The sequence below is a fragment of the Triticum dicoccoides genome, chromosome 4B, assembly GCF_002162155.2.
Source record: "Triticum dicoccoides isolate Atlit2015 ecotype Zavitan chromosome 4B, WEW_v2.0, whole genome shotgun sequence".
Taxonomy (NCBI): Eukaryota; Viridiplantae; Streptophyta; class Magnoliopsida; order Poales; family Poaceae; genus Triticum; species Triticum dicoccoides.
The window spans coordinates 437,950,267-437,974,749 of record NC_041387.1 but is presented as its reverse complement, the minus strand read 5'-3'; the positions used below and the strand labels follow the sequence as shown (position 1 = coordinate 437,974,749).

The following is a 24,483-nucleotide window of genomic DNA, read 5'->3' as shown; positions in this document are numbered from 1 at the left end:
AAAAATTTTGGTAACAATGCTTATAGAGGCAATTTTAATCCTAGGCCGTTTCCTAGTAATTCCTATAATAATTATGGTAATTCCTACAACAACTCTTATGGAAATTTTAATAAGTTGCCCTCTGATTTTGAGAATAGTGTTAAAAGAATTTGAGTCTGCAAAAGAATTTCAATGCTTAGATTGAAGAAAAATTGCTTAAGATTGATGAATTGGCTAGGAACGTGGATATAATTTCTCTTGATGTTGATTCTTTGAAACTTAGATCTATTCCACCTAAGCTTGATATCAATGAGTCTCTCAAAGCCATGAGAATTTCCATTGATGAGTGCAAAGAAAGAACCGCTAAGATGCGTGCTAAAAAAGATTGGTTCATAAAAGCGTGTTCTTCTAATTTCATGATAATAATGATGAAGATCTAAAAGTAATTGATGTGACTCATATTAAATCTTTGTTTTCCAATATGAATCTTGATAAAGATGGGACTGGAGGTGTCCCAATAATTCGGAGTTTTTAGATCTAGATGCAAAAATTGATAAAAGTGGGATTGAAGAGGTCAAAACTTTAAGTAGCAATGAACCCACTATTTTGGATTTCAAGGAATTTAATTATGATAATTTCTCTTTAATAGATTGTATTTCCTTGTTTTAATCTGTGTTAAATTCTCCTCGTGCTTATGATCAAAACAAAGCTTTTACTAAACATATCGTTGATGCTATGATGCAATCTTTTGAAGAAAAGCTTGAACTAGAAGTTTCTATTCCTAGAAAACTTTCTTATGAGTGGGAACCTACTATTTAGGTTAAGATTAAAGATTATGAATGCTATGCTTTGTGTGATTTGGGTGCTAGTGTTTCCATGATTCCAAAAACTTTGTGTGATGTGCTAGGTTTCCGTGAATTTGATGATTGTTCTTTAAAGTTGCATCTTGCGGATTCCACCATTAAGAAACCTATGGGAAGGATTAATGATGTTCTTATTGTTGAAAATAGGAATTATATGCCTGCAGATTTCATTGTTCTTGATTTAGATTGCAATCCTACATGTCCTATTATTCTTGGTAGGCATTTCCTTAGAACGATTGGTGCAATTATTGATATGAAAGAAGGAAACATTAGATTCCAATTTCCGTTAAGGAAAGGCATAGAACACTTTCCTAGGAAGAAAATTAAATTAGATTATGAATCTATTATGAGAGTCACTTATGGATTGCATACCAAAGATGGCAATACCTAGATCTATTCGTGTTTTTATGCCTAGCTAGGGGCGTTAAACAATAGCGTTTGTTAGGAGGCAACCCAATTTTATTTTTGTTCTTTACCTTTTGCTCCTGTTTAGTAATAAATAATTCATCTAGCCTCTTGTTAGATGTGGTTTTATTTTTTAATTAATGTTTGTGCCAAGTAGAACCTTTGGGAAGACTTGGGTGAAAGTTAATGCGATCTTGCTGTAAAAAACAGAAACTTTGCGCTCACGAGATTAGCTGTAATTTTTTATAGATGAGCGATTTTAGGTTGATTCTTTTTGCATAAGATTAATAAACAAATTCCTCACGTCCACCAATTTATTTCATATTTTTTGGAGTTACAGAATTATTCGAAAGCTACAGATTACTACAGACTGTTCTGTTTTTGACAGATTCTGTTTTTCGCGTGTTGTTTGCTTATTTTGATGAATCTATGAGTAGTATCGGGGGGTATGAACCATATAGAAGTTGGAATACATTAGGTTTTACAACAATATAAATAAAGAATGAGTTCACAACAGTACCTTAAAGTGGTGATTTATTTTCTTATACTAACGGAGCTCATGAGATTTTCTGTTGAAGTTTTGTGTTGTGAAGTTTTCAAGTTTTGGGTAAGGATTTGATGGACTTTGGAATAAGGAGTGGAAAGAGCCTAAGATTGGGGATGACCAAGGCACCCCAAAGTAAAATTCAAGTACAACCAAAAGCCTAAGCTTGGGGATGCCACGGAAGGCATCCCCTCTTTTGTCTTCGTCTATCGGTAGCTTTACTTAAGGCTATATTTTTATTCATCACATGATATGTGTTTTGCTTGGAGCATCTTGTATGATTTGAGTCTTTGATTTTTAGTTTACCACAGTCATCCTTGCTGTACACACCTTTTGGGATAGGCACGCATGAATCGTGATTTATTAGAATACTCTATGTGCTTCACTTATATCTTTTGAGCTAGACAATATTGCTCTAGTGCTTCACTTATATCTTTTTAGAGCACGGCGGTGGTTTTATTTTATATAAATTTATGAACTCTCATGCCTCACTTATATTATCTTGAGAGTCTCTTAGAATAGAATGGTAATTGGGTTAGGTTATAAAATTAGTCCTAATATGATGGGCATCCAAGATGGGTATAATAAAAACTTTCATATGAAGTGCATTGCATACTATGAGAAGTTTGATTCTTTATGATTGTTTTGAGATATGAAGATGGTGATATTAGAGTCATGCTAATAGAGTAGTTTTGAATTTGAGAGATACTTGTGTTAAAGTTTGTGATTCCCGTAGCATGCACGTACTGGTGAACCGTTATGTGATGAAGTTGGAGCATGATTTATTTATTTATTGTCTTCCTTATAAGTGGCGGTCGGGGACGAGCGATGGTCTTTTCCTACCAATCTATCCCCCTAGGAGAATGCGCGTAGTACTTCGTTTCGATAACTAATAGATTTTTGCAATAAGTATGTGAGTTCTTTATGACTAATGTTGAGTCCATGGATTATACGCACTCTCACCCTTCCACCATTGCTAGCCTCTCTTGTGTCACGCAACTTTCGCCGATACCATAGACCCACCATATACCTTCCTCAAAACAGCCACCATAACTACCTATTATGGCATTTCCATAGCCATTCTGAGATATATTGCCATGCAACTTTCCACAGTTCCATTTATTATGACACGCTACATCATTGTCATATTGCTTTGCATGATCATGTAGTTGACATCGTATTTGTGGCAAAGCCACCTTTCATAATTCTTTCATACATGTCACTCTTGATTCATTGCACATCTCGGTACACCGCCGGAGGCATTCATATAGAGTCATATTTTGTTCTAAGTATTGAGTTGTAATTCTTGAGTTGTAAGTAAATAAAAGTGTGATGATCTTCATTATTAGAGCATTGTCCCATGTGAGGAAAGGATGATGGAGACTATGATTCCCCCACAAGTCAGGATGAGACTCCGGACGAAAAAAAAGAGGCCATAAAAAACAGAAGGCCCAAATAAAAAAATGAGAGAAAAAGAGAGAAGGGGCAATGTTACTATCCTTTTTCCACACTTGTGCTTCAAAGTAGCACCATGATCTTCATGATAGAGAGTCTCCTATGTTATCACTTTCATATACTAGTGGGAAACTTTCATTATGGAACTTGGCTTGTATATTCCAATGATGGGCTTCCTCAAAGTGCCCTAGGTCTTCGTGAGCAAGCAAGTTGGATGCACACCCACTTAGTTTCTTTTTGAGCTTTCATACACTTATAGCTCTAGTGCATCCGTTGCATGGCAATCCCTACTCACTCACATTGATATCTATTGATGGGCATCTCCATAGCCCGTCGATATGCCTAGTTGATGTGAGACTATCTTCTCCTTTTTGTTTTCTCCACAACCAGCATTCTATTCCACCTATAGTGCTATGTCCATGGCTCACGCTCATGTATTACGTGAAGATTGAAAAAGTTTGAGAACATCAAAAGTATGAAACGATTGCTTGGCTTGTCATCAGGGTTGTGCATGCTTTAAATATTTTGTGTGATGAAGATAGAGCATAGCTAGACTATATGATTTTGTAGGGATAGCTTTCTTTGGCCATGTTATTTTGAGGAGGCATGATTGCTTTCTTAGTGTTCTTGAAGTATTATTGTTTTTATGTCAATATTAAACTTTTATCTTGAATCTTTCAATCTGAACATTCATGCCAAAATAAAGAAAATTACATGAATAAATATGTTAGGTAGCATTCCACATCAAAAATTCTGTTTTTATCATTTACCTACTCGAGGACGAGCAGGAATTAAGCCTGGGGATGCTTGATACGTCTCCAACGTATCTATAATTTTTTATTGTTCCATGCTATTATTTTATCTGCTTTGGATGTTTAATAGGCTTTTATATGCCATTTTATATTATTTTTGGGACTAACCTATTAACCGAGGGCCCAATGCTAGTTTCTATTTTTTTTGCCTAGTTTAGAGTTTTGCAGAAAAGGAATACCAAACAGAGTCCAAACGGAATGAAACCTTCGCGATGATCTTTCTTGGACCGAAAGCAAACCAGAAGAATTGAAGATGAAGTCGGAGACGCAACGAGGCGGCCACGAGGCAGGAGGGCGCACCCCCACCCTCATGGGCCCCTCGTAGCTCTCCTGACCTAGTTCCTTCGCCTATATATACTCTTAAACCCTAAAAACATAAGGGGGAGCCACGAAACTACTTTTCCACCGCTGCAACCTTCTGTACCCATGAGATCCCATCTTGGGGCCTTTTCCAGCGATCTGCCGTAGGGGGATTTGATCACGGAGGGCTTCTACATCAACACCATTACCTCTCCGATGAAGCGTGAGTAGTTTACCACAGACCTTCGGGTTCATAGTTATTAGCTAGATGACTTCTTCTCTCTCTTTGATTCTCAATAGAAAGTTCTCCTCGATGTTCTTGAAGATCTATTCGATGTAATGTGTGTTTGTCGAGATCCGATGAATTGTGGATTTATGAACAAGATTATCTATGAATATTATTTGGTTCTTCTCTGAATTCTTATATGCATGGTTTGATATCTTTGCAAGTCTCTTCAAATTATCGGTTTAGTTTGGCCTACTAGATTGATCTTTCTTGCAATGGGAGAAGTGCTTAGCTTTGGGTTCAATCTTGTGGTGTCCTTTCCTAGTGACAGTAGGGGCAGCAAGGCATGCATTGTATTGTTGCCATCGAGGATAAAAAGATGGGGTTTTCATCATATTGCTTGAGTTAATTCCTCTACATCATGTCATCTTGCTCAATGCATTACTCCATTCTTATGAACTTAATACTCTAGATGCATGCTGGATAGCGGTCGATGTGTGGAGTAATAGTAGTAGATGAAGGCAGGAGTCGGTCTACTTGACACGAACGTGATGCCTATGTTCATGATCATTGCCTTAGATGTCATCATAATTATGCGCTTATCTATCAATTGCTCAGCAGTAATTTGTTCACCCACCATAATATGTGCTATCTCGAGAGAAGCCACTAGTGAAACCTATGGCCCCCGGGTCGCTTTTCCAATTATTGAATCTCTTTTACATCTTGCTAGTTTCCGATCTATTATTTTGCAATCTTTACTTTCCAATCTATAAACCAAAAATACCAAAAATATTTACTTTACCGTTTATCTATCTCTATTAGATCTCACTTTTGTGAGTGACCGTGAAGGGATTGACAACCCCTTTATCGCGTTGGTTGCAAGTTCTTGATTGTTTGTGCAGGTATTCAGTGACTTGTGCGTCGTCTCCTACTGGATTGATAGCTTGGTTCTCAAACTGAGGGAAATACTTACGCTACTTTGTTGCATCACCCTTTCCTCTTCAAGGGAAAACCAACGCAAGCTCAAGAGGTAGCAATATACTCTACATTCACATACAACGGGTGCAAGATAGTTTTGCACATGCCGAATACTCGGGTTAAACTTGACGAGCCTAGCATGTATAGACATGGCCTCGGAACACTGGAGATCGAAAGATCGAACATGAATCATATAGTAGATATGATCAACATAGAGATGTTCACCATTGATAACTACCCCATCTCACGTGATGATCGGACATGGGTTAGTTGATTTGGATCACGTATCACTTAGATGACTTGAGGGATGTCTATTTAAGTGGGAGTTCTTAAGTAATTTGATTAATTGAACTTAATTTATCATAAACTTAGTCCTGATAGTATTTGCAAATTATGTTGTAGATCAATAGCTCGCGATATAGCTCCCTTATTTTTGATATGTTCCTAGAGAAAAATAAGTTGAAAGATGAAAGTAGCAATGATATGGACTGGGTCCGTGATCTGAGGATTATCCTCATTGTTGCATAGAAGAATTATGTCCTTGATGCACCGCTAGGTGACAGACCTATTGCATGAGCAGATGCAGATGTTATGAACGTTTGGCAAGTTCGATATGATGACTACTTAATAGTTTAGTGCGCCATGCTTTATGGCTTAGACCTGGGACTTCAAAAACTTTTTTGAATGCCACAAAGTATATTAGATATTCCAAGAGCTGAAATTGGTATTTTATTCTCATGCCTTTGTCGAGAGGTATGAGACCTCTAACAAGTAATTTGCCTACAAGATGGAGGAGAATAGCTCAACCAGTGAGCATGTGCTCAGAATGTCTGGGTACTATAAGCGCTTGAATCAAGTGGGAGCTAATCTTCCAGATAAGATAGTAATTGACAAAGTTCCCTAGTCACTATCACCAAGCTACTAGAACTTTGTGATGAACTATAATATGCAAGGGATGATGAAAATAATCCTGAGCTCTTCGCCGCTGAAATTGGCGACGGTACAAATCAAGAAAGAGCATCAAGTGTTGATGGTTAACAAGACCACTAGTTTCAAGAAAAGGGCAAAGGAAAAGAAAGGGAACTTCAAGAAGAATGACAAGCAAGTTGCCACTCCCGTGAAAAAGCCCAAAGCTAGACCTAATCCCGAAACTAAGTGCTTCCACTGCAAGGGAATGGTCACTAGAAGCGGGACTACCCCAAATACTTGGCGGATAAGAAGGATGGAAAAGTGAACAAAGGTATATTTGATATACATGTTATTAATGTGTACTTTACTAGTGTTCATAGTAACCCTAGGGTATTTGATACATGTTCAGTTGCTAAGATTAGTAACTCAAAATAGGAGTTGCAAAATGAACAGAGACTAGTTAAGGGCGAGGTGATGATGTGTGTTGGAAGTGATTCCAAGGTTGATAAGATCATCATCACACACTCCCTCTACATTCGGGATTAGTGTTGGAACTAAATAAATGTTATTTGGTGTTTGCGTTGAGCATGAATATGATTGGATCATGTTTATTGCGATACAGTTATTCATTTTAAGTCAGAGAATAATTGTTGTTCTGTTTACATGAATAAAACCTTCTATGGTCATACACCCAATGTAAATGGTTTATTGAATCTCGATCGTAGTGATACACATATTCATAATATTGATGCCAAAAGATGAAAAGTTGATAATGATAGTGCAACATATTTGTGGCACTGCCGTTTAGGTCATATTGGTATAAAGCGCATGAGGAAACTCCATACGGATGGATATTTGGAATCACTTGATTATGAATCATTTGATACTTGTGAACCATGCCTCATGGACAAGATAACTAAAACTCCGTTCTATGGAACAATGGAGCGAGCCAATGACTTATTGGAAAAATACATACCGATGTATGCGATCCAATGAGTGTTGAGGCGTGTGGCGGGTATCATTATTTTCTAACTTTCAAGATGATCTGAGCAGATATGGGTATATCTACTTAATGAAACACAAGTCTGAAACATTTGAAAAGTTCAAAGAGTTTCAAAGTGAAGTGGAGAATCATCATAACAAGAAAATAAAGTTTCTACGATCTGATCGCGGAGGCGAATATTTGAGCTACGAGTTTGGCCTTCATTTAAAACAATATGGAATTGTTTCAAAACTCGCGCCACCTGGAACACCATAGGGTAATGGTATGTCCGAACATCGTAACTGTACTTTATTAGATATGGTGCGATCTATGATGTCTCTTACCGATTACCACTATCGTTTTGGGGTTATGCATTAGATACAGCCGCATTCACGTTAAATAGGGCACCGTCTAAATCCGTTGAGACGACAGCATACGAACTATGGTTTGGCAAGAAATCTAAGCTGTCGTTTCTTAAAATTTGGGGTCGCAACACTTATGTCAAAAGGCTTCAGCCTGATAAGCTCGAACCCAAATCGGAGAAGTGCGTCTTCATAGTATACCCTAAGGAAACAATTGGGTACACCTTCTACCACAGATCCGAAGGCAATATCTTTGTTGCCAAGAATGGAAACTTTCTAGAGAAGGAGTTTCTCTCGAAAGAAGTGAGTGGGAGGAAAGTAGAACTTGATGAGGTAATTGTACCTTCTCTCAAATTAGAGTAGCACATCAGAGAAATCCGTTCCCGTGATGCCTACACCAACTAGAGAGGAAGCTAATGATGATGATCATGAAACTTCGGATCAAGTTACTACTGGACTTCGTAGGTCAACCAGAACACGTTCTATAAAGTATAGTTGAGTAAGACTCAAAGCCTCAACCATAGGTTCTATAAAGTATTCCATGTTGTGTATCAAACCTGTTGTGTACCTTGCCATGAGTTTGGCAATGGGGTACAATAGTGATACAGGAGTAGATCACTAGACAACGGTCAAAATTATCCTTAGAGGAATAAGGAAATGTTTCTCGGTTATGGAGGTGATAAAGAGTTCATCGTAAATGGTTACATCGATGCAAGCTTTGACACCGATCCAGATGACTCTAAGTCTCAATCAGGATACATATTGAAAGTGGGAGCAATTAGCTAGAGTAGCTCCATGCAGAGTATCATAGACATAGAAATTTGCAAAATACATACGGATCTGAATGAGACAGAACCATTGACTAAACTTCTCTCACAAGCAAAACATGATCACACTTTAGTACTCTTTGGGTGTTATCAACGTCTAAGCCCACAGTAAACATATGATGAGCCCAAACTAGAAATCCAAGAACACACATGGCGATGTGAACTATGGGTGTTAATCACATGGCGATGTGAACTAGATTATTGACTCTAGTGCAAGTGGGAGACTAAAGGAAATATGCCCTAGAGGCAATAATAAAGTTGTTATTTTATATTTCCTTATTCATGATAAAGGTTTATTATTCATGCTAGAATTGTATTGATCAGAAACCTTAATACATGTGTGAATACATAAACAAACATTGTGTCCCTAGTGAGCCTCTACTAGACTAGCTCATTGATCAAAGATGGTTAAGGTTTCCTAACCATGGACATGAGTTGTCATTTGATAATGGAATCACATCATTAGGAGAATGATGTGATGGACAAGACCCATCCGTTATCTTAACATAATGATTGTTTTAGTTTTATTGCTATTCTTTCTTCATGTCAAATACATATTCCTTCAACTATGAGATTATCCAACTCTCGGATACCGGAGGAATGCCTTACGTGCTATCCAATGTCACAACGTGGGTGATTATAAAGATGCTCTACAGGTATCTCCGAAGGTGTTTGTTGAGTTGGCATGGATCAAGATTAGGATTTGTCACTCCGAGTATCGGAGAGGTATCTCTGGACCCTCTCGGTAATACACATCATAAGCTTGCAAGCAAACGACTAAGAAGTTAGTCACAAGGTGATGTATTACGGAATGAGTAAATAGACTTGCCAGTAACGAGCTTGAACTAGGTATGAAGATACCGACGGTCGAATCTCGGGCAAGTAACATACCGATGGGCAAAGGGAATTATGTATGTTGTCGTAACGGTTCGACCGATAAAGATCTTCATAGAATATGCAAGAGCCAATATGGGCATCCAGGTTCTGCTATTGGTTATTGACCGGAGACGTGTTTCAATCATGTGTACATAGTTCTCGAACCTATAGGGTCCGCACACTTAATGTTCAATGTCGATTTGGTATTATATGAGTTATATGGTTTTGTGACCGAATGTTTTTCGGAGTCCCAGATGATTTCACGGACATGATGAGGAGTTCCGAAATAGTCCGGAGGTAAACATTGATATATAGGACGATGCTATTTGGTCTCTGGAATGGTTTCGGAATGCACTGGAAAGTTATCGGAATACCGGAAGGGGTTCCAGAGGCACCGGGAGAGTATTGGGCCTTATTGGGCCAAGTAGAGGGGAACACATCAGCCCACATGGGCTAGTGCGCCCCCCTTACGGCACCCACACCCAATTAGATGGAAGGGGGAGGCGCCACCTCCTCTTACCATATTCCGGAGAGGGAAGGAAGGAAAGAAGGGGGCGCCTCCTCCCTTTCCTTCCCCCTTGTGCCTCTTTTTGGCAGGGGGGCGCACCAAAGGGAGGAGCCCTAGGGCTGCCGCCACACCACTTGGGGCACTCTAGGGGCTGCCTCCTCCCCTCCCACACCTATATATGTGGAGAGGGGTGCCACACAACACACAACTTATTCCATGCCGTGTGTCGGCACCCCTCCGCCTCTAGTTTACTCCTCCGCTCTAGACCGTCGCAATGCTTAGGCAAAGCCCTGCGGGATTGCTTCACCACCACCATCACCACGCCATTATGCTAACGGAACTCATCTACTACCTCGTCCCTCTTGCTGGATCAAGATGGGAAGGATGACACCGAGCTAAACATGTGCAGAACGCGAAGGTGTCGTGTGTTCGGTACTTGATCGGGCGGATCGCGAAGGTGTACGGCTACATCAACCGCGTTGAATAAACGGTTCCTCTTATGGTCTTCGAGGGTACGTAGACACACTCTCCCCCTCGTTGCTATGCATCTCCATGGATAGATCATTGCGTGTGCATAGAATTTTTTTTGTTTTCCATGCAGCGTTTCCCAACATGGTGGACTTGCCCGATGATCGACAAGCCATTGAGAATAAATGGATCTTTAAGAAGAATACATATATTGATGGTAATGTCACCATCTATAAAGCTCGACTTGTCACAAAGTGTTTCTGACAAGTTGAAGGGTTGACTATGGTGAGACTTTCTCACCCATAGCGATGCTTAAGTCTGTTAGAATTACGTTAGCTATTTCCGCATTTTATGATTATGAAATCTGGCAAGTGGACGTCAAAACGACATTCCTTAATGGGTTTCTTAAGGAAGAGTTGTATATGATGCAACCAGAAGGTTTTGTCGATCCTAAGGATGCTAGCAAAATATGCAAGCTCCATCGATCCATCTATGGACTAGTGCAAGCATCTCGGAGTTGGAATATGCACTTTGATGAGGTGATCAAAGAGTTATGGGTTTATACAAGTTTGTGGAGAAGCTTGAATTTATAAGAAAGTGAGTGGGAGCTCTGTATCATTTCTGATAGTATATGTGGATGACATATTGATGATTGGAAATGATGTAGAAATTCTGGAAAGCATAAAAGGGTTGTTTGAAAGGAGTTTTTCAAATGAAGACATGGATAAAGCAACTTACGTATTGGGAATCAAGATCTATGGAGATAGATCAAAACGCTTGGTAAAACTTTCACAAAGCACATACCTTACAAGGTTTCTGAAGGAGTTCAAAATGGACTGGTCAAAGAAGAAGTTCTTGCCTGTATTGCGAGGTGTGAAGTTGAGTGAGACTCAAAGCTCAACCATGGCAGAAGAAATAGAAAGGGAGAAAGTCATCCCCTATGTCTTAGCCATGGGCTCTACAATGTATGCCATTCTTGTATCATACCTATTGCGTGCCTTGCCATGAGTCTAGCAAGGGGGTACTAGAGTGATCCAAGAGTGGATCACTAGATAACGGTCAAAAATTATCCTTAAGTTACTTAAGGAAATGTTTCTCGTTTATGGAGGTAACAAAGAGTTTGTTGTAAAGGTTTACGTCGATGCAAGCTTTCAAGCCGATCTGGATGACCCTGAGTCTTGAACTGGATACGTCAAGTGGAGCAAACATTTGGAGTAGTTCCAAACCAAGCGTCGAGGAGGGATTTACATATGAAGCGCATATTTAATGCCCTTTTCAACTCCATCCGTGACTGGATCAAGGACAGAGACATTGAGATTTACAAAGTACACACAGATCTGAATGTTGCAGACCCATTGTCTAAAACCTCTCTCACAAGCAAAACATGATCAAACCCCAAAACTCATTAGGGGTTAATCACATAGCGATGTGAACTAGATTATTGACTCTAGTGCAAGTGGGATACTGCTAGAAATATGCCCTAGAGGCAATAATAAATTGGTTATTATCATATTTCCTTGTTAATGATAAATGTTTATTATTTGTTCTAGAATTGTATTGAACGGAAACTTAAATACATGTGTGGATACATAAACAAGTATTATGTCCCTAGTGAGCCTCTACTAGACTAGCTCATTGATCAAAGATGGTTAAGATTTCCTAACCATAGACATGAGTTGTCATTTGATAAGGGGGTCACATCATTAGGATAATGATGTGATGGACAAGACCCAACTTTAAGCTTAGCATTTGATCGTATCACTTGAATTTATTGCTATAACTTTCTTCATGTCAAGTATTTATTCCTAAGACCATGAGATCATGCAACTCCCGGATACCGGAGGAATACCTTATGTGCTATCAAACATCACTTCATAATTGGGTGATCATAAAGATGCTCTACAGGTATCTCCGAAGGTGTCTGTTGGGTTGGCATGGATCGAGACTGGGATTTGTCACTCTGTGTGACGGAGAGATCTCTCTGGGCCCTCTCGATAGTACAACATCGTAAAGAGCTTGCAAGTAACATGCCTAATGAGTTAGTCACGAGATCTTATATTACGGAATGAGTAAAGAGACTTGCCGGCAACGAGATTGAACTAGGTATGGAGATACCGACGATCGAATCTCGGGCAAGTAACATATCGCCAACCAAAGGGAATTGCATATGGAATTAACCGAATCCTTGACATCGTGGTTCAACTGATAAAAGATCTTCATGGAATATGTAGGAACCAATATGGGCATCCAGGTCCGGCTATTGGTTATTCACCAGAGAGATGTCTTGGTCATGACTACATGATTCCCGAACCCGCAGGGTCGCATGCTTAACGCTCGTTGACGCTAGAGTAGTATTGGAATATTTGATGATTGGTAATCGAATATTGTTTGGAGTCCCGGACGTCATGAGGAGTCTCAGAATGGCCGAGAGGTAAAGATTTATATATGTGAAGTCATATTTTTGGTTCCGGAAAAAGGTGTAGTTTTTTTGGTATTGTGCCGGGAAGCTTCCAGAAGGTTCCGGAGGTTTCTGGATGGGTCCAAAAGTCCACAAGTGGGTCCACCATATCCCAAGGGCTCGCATGGGCTGAGGGGAGGCGCCCTAGCCTTATTGGGCTAGGCGCACCAAGTACTCAAAAGCCCATGTGGCCAAGGAAGAGAAAAAAAGGGAGTCCTAATAGGAATATGATTGAACTTGGAGTCCAAGTCCTCTCCCCCTTGGCGCCAACTCCTATTAGGAGTAGGGCTAGACTCCTAGCCTTCCCACGCATATAAATATAGGGGAGGGGTGCAGCAAGGCACCCGAAGACATTGGCCTTGGCTGCTGCCCCGTCTCTCCCTCCCGGCATAGTTCTCGTCCACGGTTTTTCGCTTAGCAAAGCGCTACCGTTGCTCCACCACCACCATCACCACCACACCGCCGTGCTGGTTGTGATCACATCTACTTCCCCACCTTCTCTTGCTGGATCAAGGAGGAGGATACGTCATCGAGCCGCACGTGTGCTAAACTCGGAGGTGTCGTCCGTTCGACACTAAATCAATTGGATTGTGATTGGATAGCGAAGAGTACGATTACATCAACCGTGTTATATACGCTTCCGCCTTTGGTCTACGAGGGTACGTAGACACACGCTCCCCTCTCATTGCTATGCTTCTCCTAGATAGATCTTGGGTGTCTGTAGGATTTTTTTATTTTCATGTTTCGTTCCCCATCATTTAGCCCTTCCATAAACCTGGTGACATAGTGCACAAAATTGGGTGAACTTTCATATGTAGCCAACTGGTCAAACAATTCAGAGAACTGCTCTACATATTCTTCAATTGTTCATGTTTGGCTGATATGACTTTTTTTGCTGAGAATGCTTCGGTGTAGATTGTGACCAAACCGGCCCTGCAACAAGCGGTAGAACTCATCCCAACTTGCATTCGGCACTCATCTTCGCATTGATTCAAGGCATCTTGATGCTGGTCCTTCGAAAAGTGAAGTTGCTAGGGAAATCCATTGGTTCTGCGGAGTATTCCAGAATCTAAAGTAATCCTCGCACCGGTTCCGCCATAGTTTTGGGTTGGAACCATCGAATCGAGGCATCTCAATTCGTGATCCAAGCCCGAACACATCAGTGGTGATCTACCTTGAATTCTCCAGAGAGCTAAGCGGCGTGCGGTGAGGATTTTGGTTGAGCTGCATACCTCTGACCGGAGGAGGAACATAAATTTTATGTGACGTCCTCCGTTTTTCATTGTCAACGCGGTGCCCATCTGGGCCGATCGATCCACCGCCAGGCTGCCTTGTGGGAGTGGAAGGAGCGCCTCTTGATGTGTCCGGAGGGGGTTGAGGGGATCGATCCATACCTTGACGCAGCTCGTTGATGTCGACGCCCAATGAGACCTTGACGTCGTCGATGAGGCTTGAAAATTGTTCCAATTTTGCGTCCAGCTTGGAGATTGCTATCGCGGTAGAGTCGATGCGGTTGCTCTCGGCCTTGTCGGAGTTCACGCGTCATAGAGGGCCTTTGTCTCCTACGAGAGGCAGTCCATCGCCGCCACCCGTAGCTTGTCGACAAACCTGGTATGCCTCTGGTGGACGGGCGGGGCCGAGGGATCAAACGGCTCTGATGCCAGGTTGTAAGGTTCTCGATCTACTAGCTCGATTTCATGGTGGAATTCGAATTACAGAACGGGGGTCAAGAGGAAGGAGACCAGCTCCCTTCCAATGTGGTTCCAGTCGTTTGCCGCTCGCCACCCGTACTGTTGACGTTATCCCCTACTTATACTATTACAAGGCCTAAAGCCCATTCAGGCCCAGCAAGCCGAGCCAGCAGTCGAGGCTTTCGACTCAGCCTCTTGTTTGAATCTTTTCCCGTCCTCCCGCTCGTGATCCACCGAGTCGTTGACAGAATATGATCTTTTAAAAAATGTGCTTATAGGGGTACGGTGTGTTTGCGTTCATATGGATGAGTGCAATGTCTTTGTACTGTATTAAAAAAAGGCCACACGATGAGATTCTTAAAAGAAATCAACAAGATGGGACGGTTTAGAAATGGAAGCTATCTTTGTACTAGGTGTTTTTTCATGAGTCGGGAGCAGATGAAATCGCAGGAACAGATAGTGGAGGTGTCAAAGTTCGGAAACCTTTGCAGGTTGTTTCGAATTGGAAAACAGCTGCGGAAAACAACAAATTAGCATAGCAATTTTCTTTTCTTTGCAATCACCCGTGCCGCCCGGCCACCGTACCGGAGGCGTGAGGGTTCTCTGGTGCAGGGAGAGCCACACGGTTGCCATGTCGCCGTCCGCCACGCAAGCAGCCAGGCGACTCCAAGCGCTCTCTCAGCCACGCCTCCTCCTCTCCCCGCCCCGCCCCGCCCCACCGCGATAAGCAGAGAGGCCGCGCGGGGAAAGAATCCTTCCTGATCGGCAGAATCTCGAACGGGGAGGGGCCATGGGGATACTACTGGTTTCCGGGAGATTCTTGGCTCGACGGCCTCCACTGGCGCTCGCCCCTCGCTGCTCCCGAGGCTCCCCGGACAAGCGCGGCAGGGACGAAGGTATGAGCAGCACACACAGTCTACCAGCAGCTGTTGAGTCTCTCGTTGCTCCCTCTACCCTCTAGGTGTTTGATGAAATGCCGCCGTTAATTACTTACACTTGATTGCCGGATTAGCGCTGCCCCTGTTTCACTGCTCTTCCTCTGTAGTGATGGTGACTGTCACCCTTCGAGATTATCATAGTATTAGCCCGATCGCTGCATCTGAAATTCAACATGCTGCTGCTCGCTTTACTCGTTCAGAGTTCAGACATGATCTGCTTACTGGACCATACAGATTGCAGAACAGTGTGAATGCCTCATTTCATGTGCGAACTGCTAAGATAATAATTTTTGAAGTGAAATGCAATGTTTGCTTCCTTTATTTCAACCGAAAGGTGTGTTCTGTTCATGTGTGCACTCGCAGGCCACTGCATATTCACAACTGCATCTACAATAAGGACCGGCGTTAATATTGTCATGTCATTAGTGTTCTATACAGGTCGTTTATTGATCCAGCAATAGGTTCTCGTTTCATCAGCATCTATTTACCTCCTTTTTCAAACTAGTGACAGCGAACAATACTGTATTGATTTCTCCAAGAACACCAAGCCTGCAGTTAAACCTGGGAATAGTTTGGTCTGGAACCATAGTTTCAATTTGGTTTCCCTGTTGGGCTGCTTTGGTTTGGTTGAAATGGGTTGAGCCCTTTTTGTAATTTGGTTTGGTGTGGGCTTTTGTAATTAATAGATTGGGTGGGTTGGTCTGGACAGAGATAAATTGGTCTCAGACCGTTTTAGTCCATGGATAGAAACCAGTCTTGTGACCAGTTTGACCTCACGACGCACGTCACGCGAGACCCAGTGGTAGGTTTAGGTGCAGCCACCGCCGCCACCATAGATGAGCAACATGAGCGTGCATACCGCCCCGCCACCACTGAGATCTCCGGTGACAAAAGTCATCTCCTTCATGCAGAACACGAGGAGCCCAAAGCCGAGGCCTTCGATGACGCTGCTGACAATGGAGATGGCTGTGAGCTCGACCTTGCCGATGTGGCCGACGAAGCCGACGGTGACGAAGCCGATTCTCTGGTGCCACCATCTGATCTTCCGGTGCACGCACAGACTCACGGACACTGAAGCTCCTCACACCAAGCACACACCAAGCTAGCCGCAGTTCGTATGTGCCTTTCGTTCTGTACGTACAGGTTACATTTGGGATCCAACGTTCCAGTAGCTGCTGACTGACCCATGGTTTGAAACTTTAGGTTCAAACTGTATGTAGAAAATGGTCTGGATGGATTTGGCTCGAAAATACATACAGTTTGAATTGGTTGGATTGTAGCATTTGCAATTTGGTCTGGTTTGGTTTGATCGCTGGACTTATACATGTATGGTTTAGCCCGGGTTTAGTTTGGATTACAAACTATTCCCAGGTTTACCTGCAGTTATGCTTGATTTCTCTGATCAAGTCGTTTATGCTTCATCATTGGTCTTTGCCATGGCAATGCTTTCCTTCACCGTACCAGGCATATCTTTTACCAAGTACAAACCGTGTTAGTTCCTTCTTACATACTTTGTCATATCTTTTCTACCCATAATCCATATGAACGAAATGTTAGTTTCTGAAATTCAAATATGCATGAAACATTCTTCTTCTCTTCACTGGTCAATACTGGATATTTGCCCTTGTTTGGTTATATATTTGATTTGATGGATAATAACTGGTGGGTTGTGAAGTTCCTTTTTTGGAGTTAGATTAAAAAGGTCATGTTACGAATAGTTTGTTATAACATGTTACTGATAATATGTGCACCTTGTGATAGGTATTAATTTGGCACCAAAGGAAGATGTCAGAACAGATAGTGGACCACCACTTCCATTCAACATTATTTTGAAGTGGAACAGTAGCCTATGACATCCTACTGTTATAAGATATTAATAGAACATTTCGATAAAAAAGTACTCAGTGGAACAGTATGTAAGAGGTTTCACGACTAAATAGTATTCCCTCCGTCTCAAAATATAAGAACGTTTTTGATACTACACTAATGTAAAAAGCATTCTTATATTATGGGACGGAGGTAGTAAATACAAAGAAACAAACACCAGAGTTATTACTCTAGCTGTTTGCTATGCATTAAGGTTTTCCCCCTCTGCCCTTTCCCTGGAAGTCCAATATATTGGGAAGTTTTACAGGACCAATCATTGCTTTTTTTGTCAATTGCACGATTTAATGTCTAGAGTTAAAAAAAAATCAACGGAACATCCAGTACAACTAGATTGACAAAATTGAAGAGTAAATCAATTATTGTAAAGCTATTACCCTTATTGAACTCCAGTTCTATTATCCAGCAGAGGACTGAAAGAAAAGGATATGTGATTCCTCTGTTGCATTGTGTCATAAAGAGCAACAAGACTTTGTTGAAGTATGATCCTAGTATTCAGTCAATCTCAGAGCATGTTATATTTCGTAACATAAGCAGACTCCCATTCCACTTGAAGAAAAGGAACCTCCTGAACATTCAACCTCTTCAAGTACCAAACACCATATAACTACTTGATTGGAGGATTTTCCTGAGCTACATATGAATTTGATATGTGATGATGTGTGAGTAACTGGAAATTGTAGGTGGGCGAAGTTTATTTGAAAGAGATATAATCATCGCACTGTTTACCGGTGAAAACATCCACATTTGATTGCCGAATTTTGTATATGATGAAAACATGTTTGCAGGTTGAATCATTTCTCTGTCTTACTTTTCAGGTGACACATCATCAACTGACTGGGATAAGGCTTGGTCTACCTTTAAGAAGAAAGGGAAGAAGACCCTATTCTCAGAGTTCTCACCGAACAAATATGTGACCTGGAACCCACGGCGCAGTGAGTATCCATTGTCAGAAGAAGTCGATCCAATCAAAAGAGCTGAGAGGTCTAACTTGATGTTGTGGACAAGCCCAAGATTTACCTTGGTAGGGGCGATTATCATCGTTTCGGCATTGCTAATCTATACATTGGTTGTCCCACCCAAGTAACTGCTGAAGTGACAGATAACAGGTGAGCCGTAGGCCGAAGATTCTACTTGGAAGTCTGTATTGTACATTTAGTTTGTACTATACGAAGTATATCATGGTTCTGTATTGCTTCAAGCACATTCTAATAGATCATAATAGAGTACTCCTTCATTTTGGTGATTTTCTTCAACTGTACATCAATTGGATCCTCTTTAATCTTCCATTATAACCAAGAAATACTGGGTCACCTAGAATAATATGCTGAACAGCATTCATGATTATTTATCCTGATGTGAATTTTTCATAGTTCTCACTTCCTAGTAACTTCAGGTCATCAGGTGTGACCAACGGATCATCTAATATTAGTTGTATTATTTAGTGATGGGTAGCTTGTATTGTTGGTAAATGGTAATGCTTGAGCAAGTGGACATGTGCAGAGCATCTAGTAATCTGAGGGAACCCAAGAGAAGCACGTTTTCATTGCGCCAAATTCAAGTCAAAAGGCCAGTTCACTAGCTTCATATAGTAATAAGCACCAGATAAGCAGGAATCTTGTTCAGATGTAAAGCAATTTAACTTACCTTATTTCCCATCCCCTAAATAATTAGGCTTTGCCGCTTACACTGGAGGCATCAAAACAGAGTGTGTCTACATCTTGTAGTTAGACTCTTAGACGGAATTAGATATAAAAAATAAACATGATCAGGACCATCTCATCTTGTCTTTCAAGACCTGGTCATCAGATCTGTGTCCAGCATCTTGGAACAAGTCAGACAAAGGCATTTCCATCCTTCCCTCTGAAAATTGGACTTCTCATCCTTTAAACATTGAGTAATGGCCAAGGTCTTGCTCTCCTGTGGATTGTGGCGATTCTAGCCTACAATTAACACTGGAAAATTAATATATGCTGCTTACATTTCAAAAAAGTAACACGAGTAACTGATTGCTAATTACTGCAGTAGTTATGTCTCCTGCTCCTCTGATCTCTTGTTAGTACTTTTGTTACCGTGCACTGCCTTAGAGATTCCAGACACTTCTGAAATGTGAAGAGAAAATTTGTCCATCCCGAGAGAGCGAAGACTTTTTCCCCAATGCGAACAGAATATATAGGTTGGTCCGAAGGTCACAGTGTGGAATTCAAGTCAACTGCTCCCCGGGCGTACAAAATAATTTTCCTTGTAACATCTCTGTCCATCCGCCGCTGTATTTTAGTTCGCTCCTAGTGCATCATTGTACGGCTTTTCCTGCAGGTTATCTTATTTTATGCCCTGTGTTTGGGCACTTGCAAGCCCGACCTGAGCGGTCGATGCTGAAAGTTGTGATCCAGAAAATCTCGGTTTTCTTCTAGTGCCATGGCCCATGGCCATGGGTAGGTTAGTGCTTAAACTATATCCACGCACCGTAGGCAGGCAGACAGTGGCATGGTTTTCTATGTCATTCCAGCTGGAGTGTTGAACTTGAGAACCTGGTCAGTTAGTGGCGCGACCCAGCATTTTTCAGACAGAATCCTGCAGCGACCCAACCCAAAACACCATTTTTTTTTTCTACCCAGGCCAGGCTTGCTTGCTGATGAGTTATCTGCTACCGGGCTGGAGTGCTGGATTGACAAGTAACAGTGGCTAAACACACCAGGCTGGCGCGTATCTGACTTAGATCTTCAGTCTGAAGGTAGCGTACGCAGAAAGATTTGCCCAGGCAGTACAGTGACATCCCAAAGTTGAGGCTCAAGCCAGGGCCGAGGCCCAAGCCCAAACCCTAAAGTTTCCACAAGATGGAGCTCGAACTGTGCAGAGCAGCTGCTTGCATCCCAAGGAACCTTGGCTATAAAAGGGCGCGACTCTAGCGGTCACTCCCCTCACATCGCACACAAGCACAAGCCCACACGCCAACCTTCACGCGCTCTTCTCTCGACCCTTCTTCTTCCTGGCTTTCGGAGCAAGAAGGCGCCAGCAGCAGCCAGCAATGGAGCGGCAGGGCGACTCGAGGCGGCCTCTGCCGAGGCGCGGGCAGGTGAAGGCGAGCATATTCGCGTGCCTCTTCCCGTGCCTCGCACGCAACCGCAAGGCAGCCGGAGGCGAGCAGAAGGGAGGCAAGGCCAGGGCCAAGGAAGGCGGCAGCGGCAGCGGCGGCCGCCGCGTCGCGCCCGGTGGTTGATCCGGCCCGGGGAAGGAGGGATGGATATGGATATATGGAGTCTGATGATCTCTGAAGAAAAGAAAGAGTCAAGAATTGCTGCAGGCCCGGTTCTTGTTCTTGAGCCGGAAGCCGTTCTGTTGGAGCGCGGGATGAGGGTGGACGCGGGTTCGCAGGTACGGTAGGGGGTGTTGGAGGGGAATAAACATTTTCGTTTTTTCTGGCTGTGTGGAATTCCGTTGTGATTCCGCAGCAGCTTTTGGCCAACTTGTGGAGTCCGTAGCCTCGCAGTGATTTTGGATCCTTTGTTGCGGGTGGGTGTATGTATGTGTTGTTGTATATGCTACTGTACGTAATTGCCATTGAGTGATGAACTTGTCATGAATTTCTGGCCTTTCTGGTGTTGTCTGTCTATGGTGTGTACTCTGGTTTCTGCACTTGAATTTCTTCTCTGCATCTCCGTCGCAGAGTACATGGTACATTCACTCAATGACCTTTTCTCGCCTGCATGTCCAAGATTGACGAGGTTACACCATCATCACAGGATAACGAAACAGCAGTAACAAAGTTATTAAAGCTAACACCATGAACAAAACCAAATTTATCAAGCTTGTGGTACGACAAGCAGCGAAAGGTAATCACAGGCTGCATCATCCGTCGTCCCAGACCGTCAGCGTCAGGGTTCAACCGATGAACAACAACTCCTGCATTGCCCCGCATCGACTGCGTTCGTCGTTGACAAGTCATCCCCGTGTCCCTATTTTTACCGGTGGCATGGCATTTCCACAGGCGCTGATTGGCTGGTGGGCGCACAATCTCCCCAGCTCACCCCATGGCCATGAGGCAACGACACCTGGGGTGCCCGCCCAGGCGGGCGTGTAAACATCGAGGTCGAGGTGCTTCGCGGCCAAGTCTTCTCCTCCTGCAAGGGCCCTCCATGCCGCAATCAACATCATCCACAAATTTGCCAACGAAACCCTAGAAAGCAGAAATTGCAAAAAAAAAAAAAAAAACCTAGAAAGCAGAGGCTCTTTTGGTATCCCAAGTGGCCGACCCCGACGAATAAAGCAGAGGGGGAATTTTTGCTCTTTCGTGCCGTGCGGGTGCGGCGCTTTTGAGCTGATGATATCGGCGAGTGATCGTCGGCACGTGTAGTAGTATTGTTTTGGAGGCGATCATGGTTAGCTGGAAGTGGAAGATCATTCATTACTGAGGCCGCCCTAAGGCTGGTCATAGTGGGGAGTAACTTAGACTAGTAACATACATATGTTACTAGTCTATGTTACTACCTTCATAGTGGGTAGTGTCATAGATGTGGTAACATAGTTGCCTTCATTTATTACTTTGTAGACTCATTATGCATTGGAAACCGCTATGTGATGGTAACATATTATGTTACTCTATTTGCCTCTCTCCTCATTAACTACTTGCCACATCATCATTTTTGCTTATGTGGCATCTATGTTACTATCTATGTTACTCCCACTATGACCAGCCTAATCTTGTGTCGAGTGATCGTCGGCACGTGTAGTAGTATTGTTTTGGAGGCGATCATGGTTAGCTGGAAGTGGAAGATCATTCATTACTGAGGCCGCCCTAATCTTGTGTCTAGTGCAGTAAAAGCAATGGTTCAGGTGCACAGACCAATTATATGCGGCTAGAGCTTCTGCAACTCTCCTGGAACTGCAGGACTGCACATAATCTCAGCCCTCCGTTCTCAGATCACACGGTCCGAGTGAAGTTCTTGTTCTTTCAACAGAGGCCGTGCCACAGCCCACACACCACAATCAAAACTACTTCATCTTCTTTTTCCTCCCGCGGTCGGTCGAGCTCTCCGTGTGTTCGCGCATTTGCACTGGTCGCTCGCTTTCAAAGATTCGAATGCGACCAGCCAAAAGCCAAAGGAACATCGTCGGGCATGGACACGCTGCGTTGCACCTACCCGTGCCGTCATCAGGGTCATGCATGGGATCACGTTTCCACCGTGTGAACGCTAGAGTTGAATAGAATGGATCGGTCGCACGGTCATGTGGAATTCAAGTCAAACTGTTCCCTGGACGACCAAATAATTTTGTTTCGGCATCTCTGTCCACCTTGCGCCCGGCTTTGATTCCTTCCCCTGCCCGTGCGTGCATTATTGTGTGCCTCTACTTGCAGATTACCTTACGCCCTGTGTGTTTTGGACTCAACACGGAACCAAACCTGCATAATACTCCTATAATTTAAAGGGAAATGCTGGTCGATCGATTCTCAGGACGCTGATCTCAGAGAATCTCCATTTTTCTTCTCGTTCGTGTTTGGAGCCTCGCCGTGCATTGTTAAGTTAAATGCTTGTGAGGTAAACTGTATACGCACGCCATGCTTGGGCAGGCAGAGGAGAACGCACACTCTGCATGGGTCCAGCTGGGATGTTGAGCCATCGGATGACAGAACATGGCACATCAGTTTTATAGCAAACCATACATAATTTCATATTGGGTACCCGTTTTTCCCTTGTCTTGTGTACTAGTAGTAGTAAGTATTAACGCTTGCTTGTGGCGGATGCAGACTTTGAACAATGGGGATGCCAAGCTTTACCTTTACAATTTTAACACCTACTCCGTATAATACACATAGAATTAGACTAACTGATGTCCATCTCTTTGGCAGATTTACAAAGGTAGCGTCATTTGCTGCTTGAGACAAGAAAACCTCTGCATAAGGTGCGATCTGAAAGATGACTAGTACTACTACTGTCATCACCGTGTGTTGTCTCAAGCTTGAGACAAGAAAAGCTGAAAGATACTCGAAGACTGATGTTTGTGGTGCAAACCCAAGAGATTACAGAAATAGCACGAGCCAGCAATTCAGAACCTTGCTCCCGCTCTTCCCGATTACCCCCAGAGAGCTGCGCATTTACTACTTATATAAAAAGAACAAAGCTTGTGTTATGTCTGTCAGTCATCTCGCGTAGTGCTACTTGCTCGATCTTATTCTCCAACCCCAGCGTTTCTTCTGCCTAGCTCAGCTTCCTGAGAACCAAACCTATTTTTTGTGGGGTCACGAGAGTTGGCTTTTATTGGGGGTCGTCCTTTGACGGCCAGCTATGTATTTACAAACTCTTCTTAATTAATGAGATGAGGCAAATTTCTTGCCTGCATTTTAAAATAAAATTATCTTTTTCAAGTTGAGAAAACGAAAGAGAAAGAAACTTTTTGTTACACCACCAGACACCAGTGTCGCGGGCTAGCGGCACCAATGGAGTACAGCAAAATGAAAAACAACCTGTCGATGTCCATCCCGAGCCTCCTCAAAGTCACGGTCTTCTTGGCGTGCTGTGCTTTTGCGCCGAGTGTCACTGCACGTTGATCATTAACGTTCAACGCAGATACGTAGATGATAAATTTACTGAGTCGGCCCTAATTAGCACGTGGAGAATAAGAAACATTTTGGATATAGAGGGATTTGAATCCAGTGGAGTGGAATTCATCTGGTGTTGATGTGCACAGACAGTTCTGTCATGCAGCACCGAGGGTATGCACCTGCGTCCAGCGTACGTACGTGTGGCGTCACTCGTTACGTAATTCCTATCCTCAGCAGCTGCCACGTTACATATCTTCATGGCCCGCACAAAGCCACGACCAAATGTCCATCTTTGGAGTCGAGGTTCAGAGCTTTTCCTCCTCGTTTTCATTGCTCGTTTCGCTTCAGAGATTCGCGCGCGACCTGAGACGAATTCAAGGCAGAGAAATGAAGGTTGGCATTACGGTCGGATACACTGGACTTGGACTACTCTCCCGAGCTAGTTTGATTGCTTTGCTGCAGGATCATGATGCACCT

The 24,483-nt window shown here is 42.8% G+C and overlaps 1 protein-coding gene across 1 annotated transcript; it reads left to right on the top strand.

The window, feature by feature from the left end:
- The first annotated feature begins 15,296 nt into the window (after positions 1-15,296).
- Positions 15,297-18,768, top strand: LOC119290735. The gene is made up of 2 exons (XM_037569371.1): positions 15,297-15,539; positions 18,284-18,768. Exons 1-2 carry the CDS (start codon positions 15,434-15,436, stop codon positions 18,550-18,552), a joined length of 375 nt encoding a protein of 124 aa, XP_037425268.1. The 5' UTR covers positions 15,297-15,433; the 3' UTR covers positions 18,553-18,768.
- The last annotated feature ends 5,715 nt before the right edge of the window (positions 18,769-24,483 follow it).

Bases quoted from the DNA above. Each gene is read 5' to 3' on its own strand.
- LOC119290735 (XM_037569371.1), top strand. From the start codon at position 15,434: ATGGGGATACTACTGGTTTCCGGGAGATTCTTGGCTCGACGGCCTCCA. The intron at 15,540-18,283 runs GTATGAGCAGCA...CTTACTTTTCAG, and splicing joins CAAGCGCGGCAGGGACGAAG to GTGACACATCATCAACTGAC.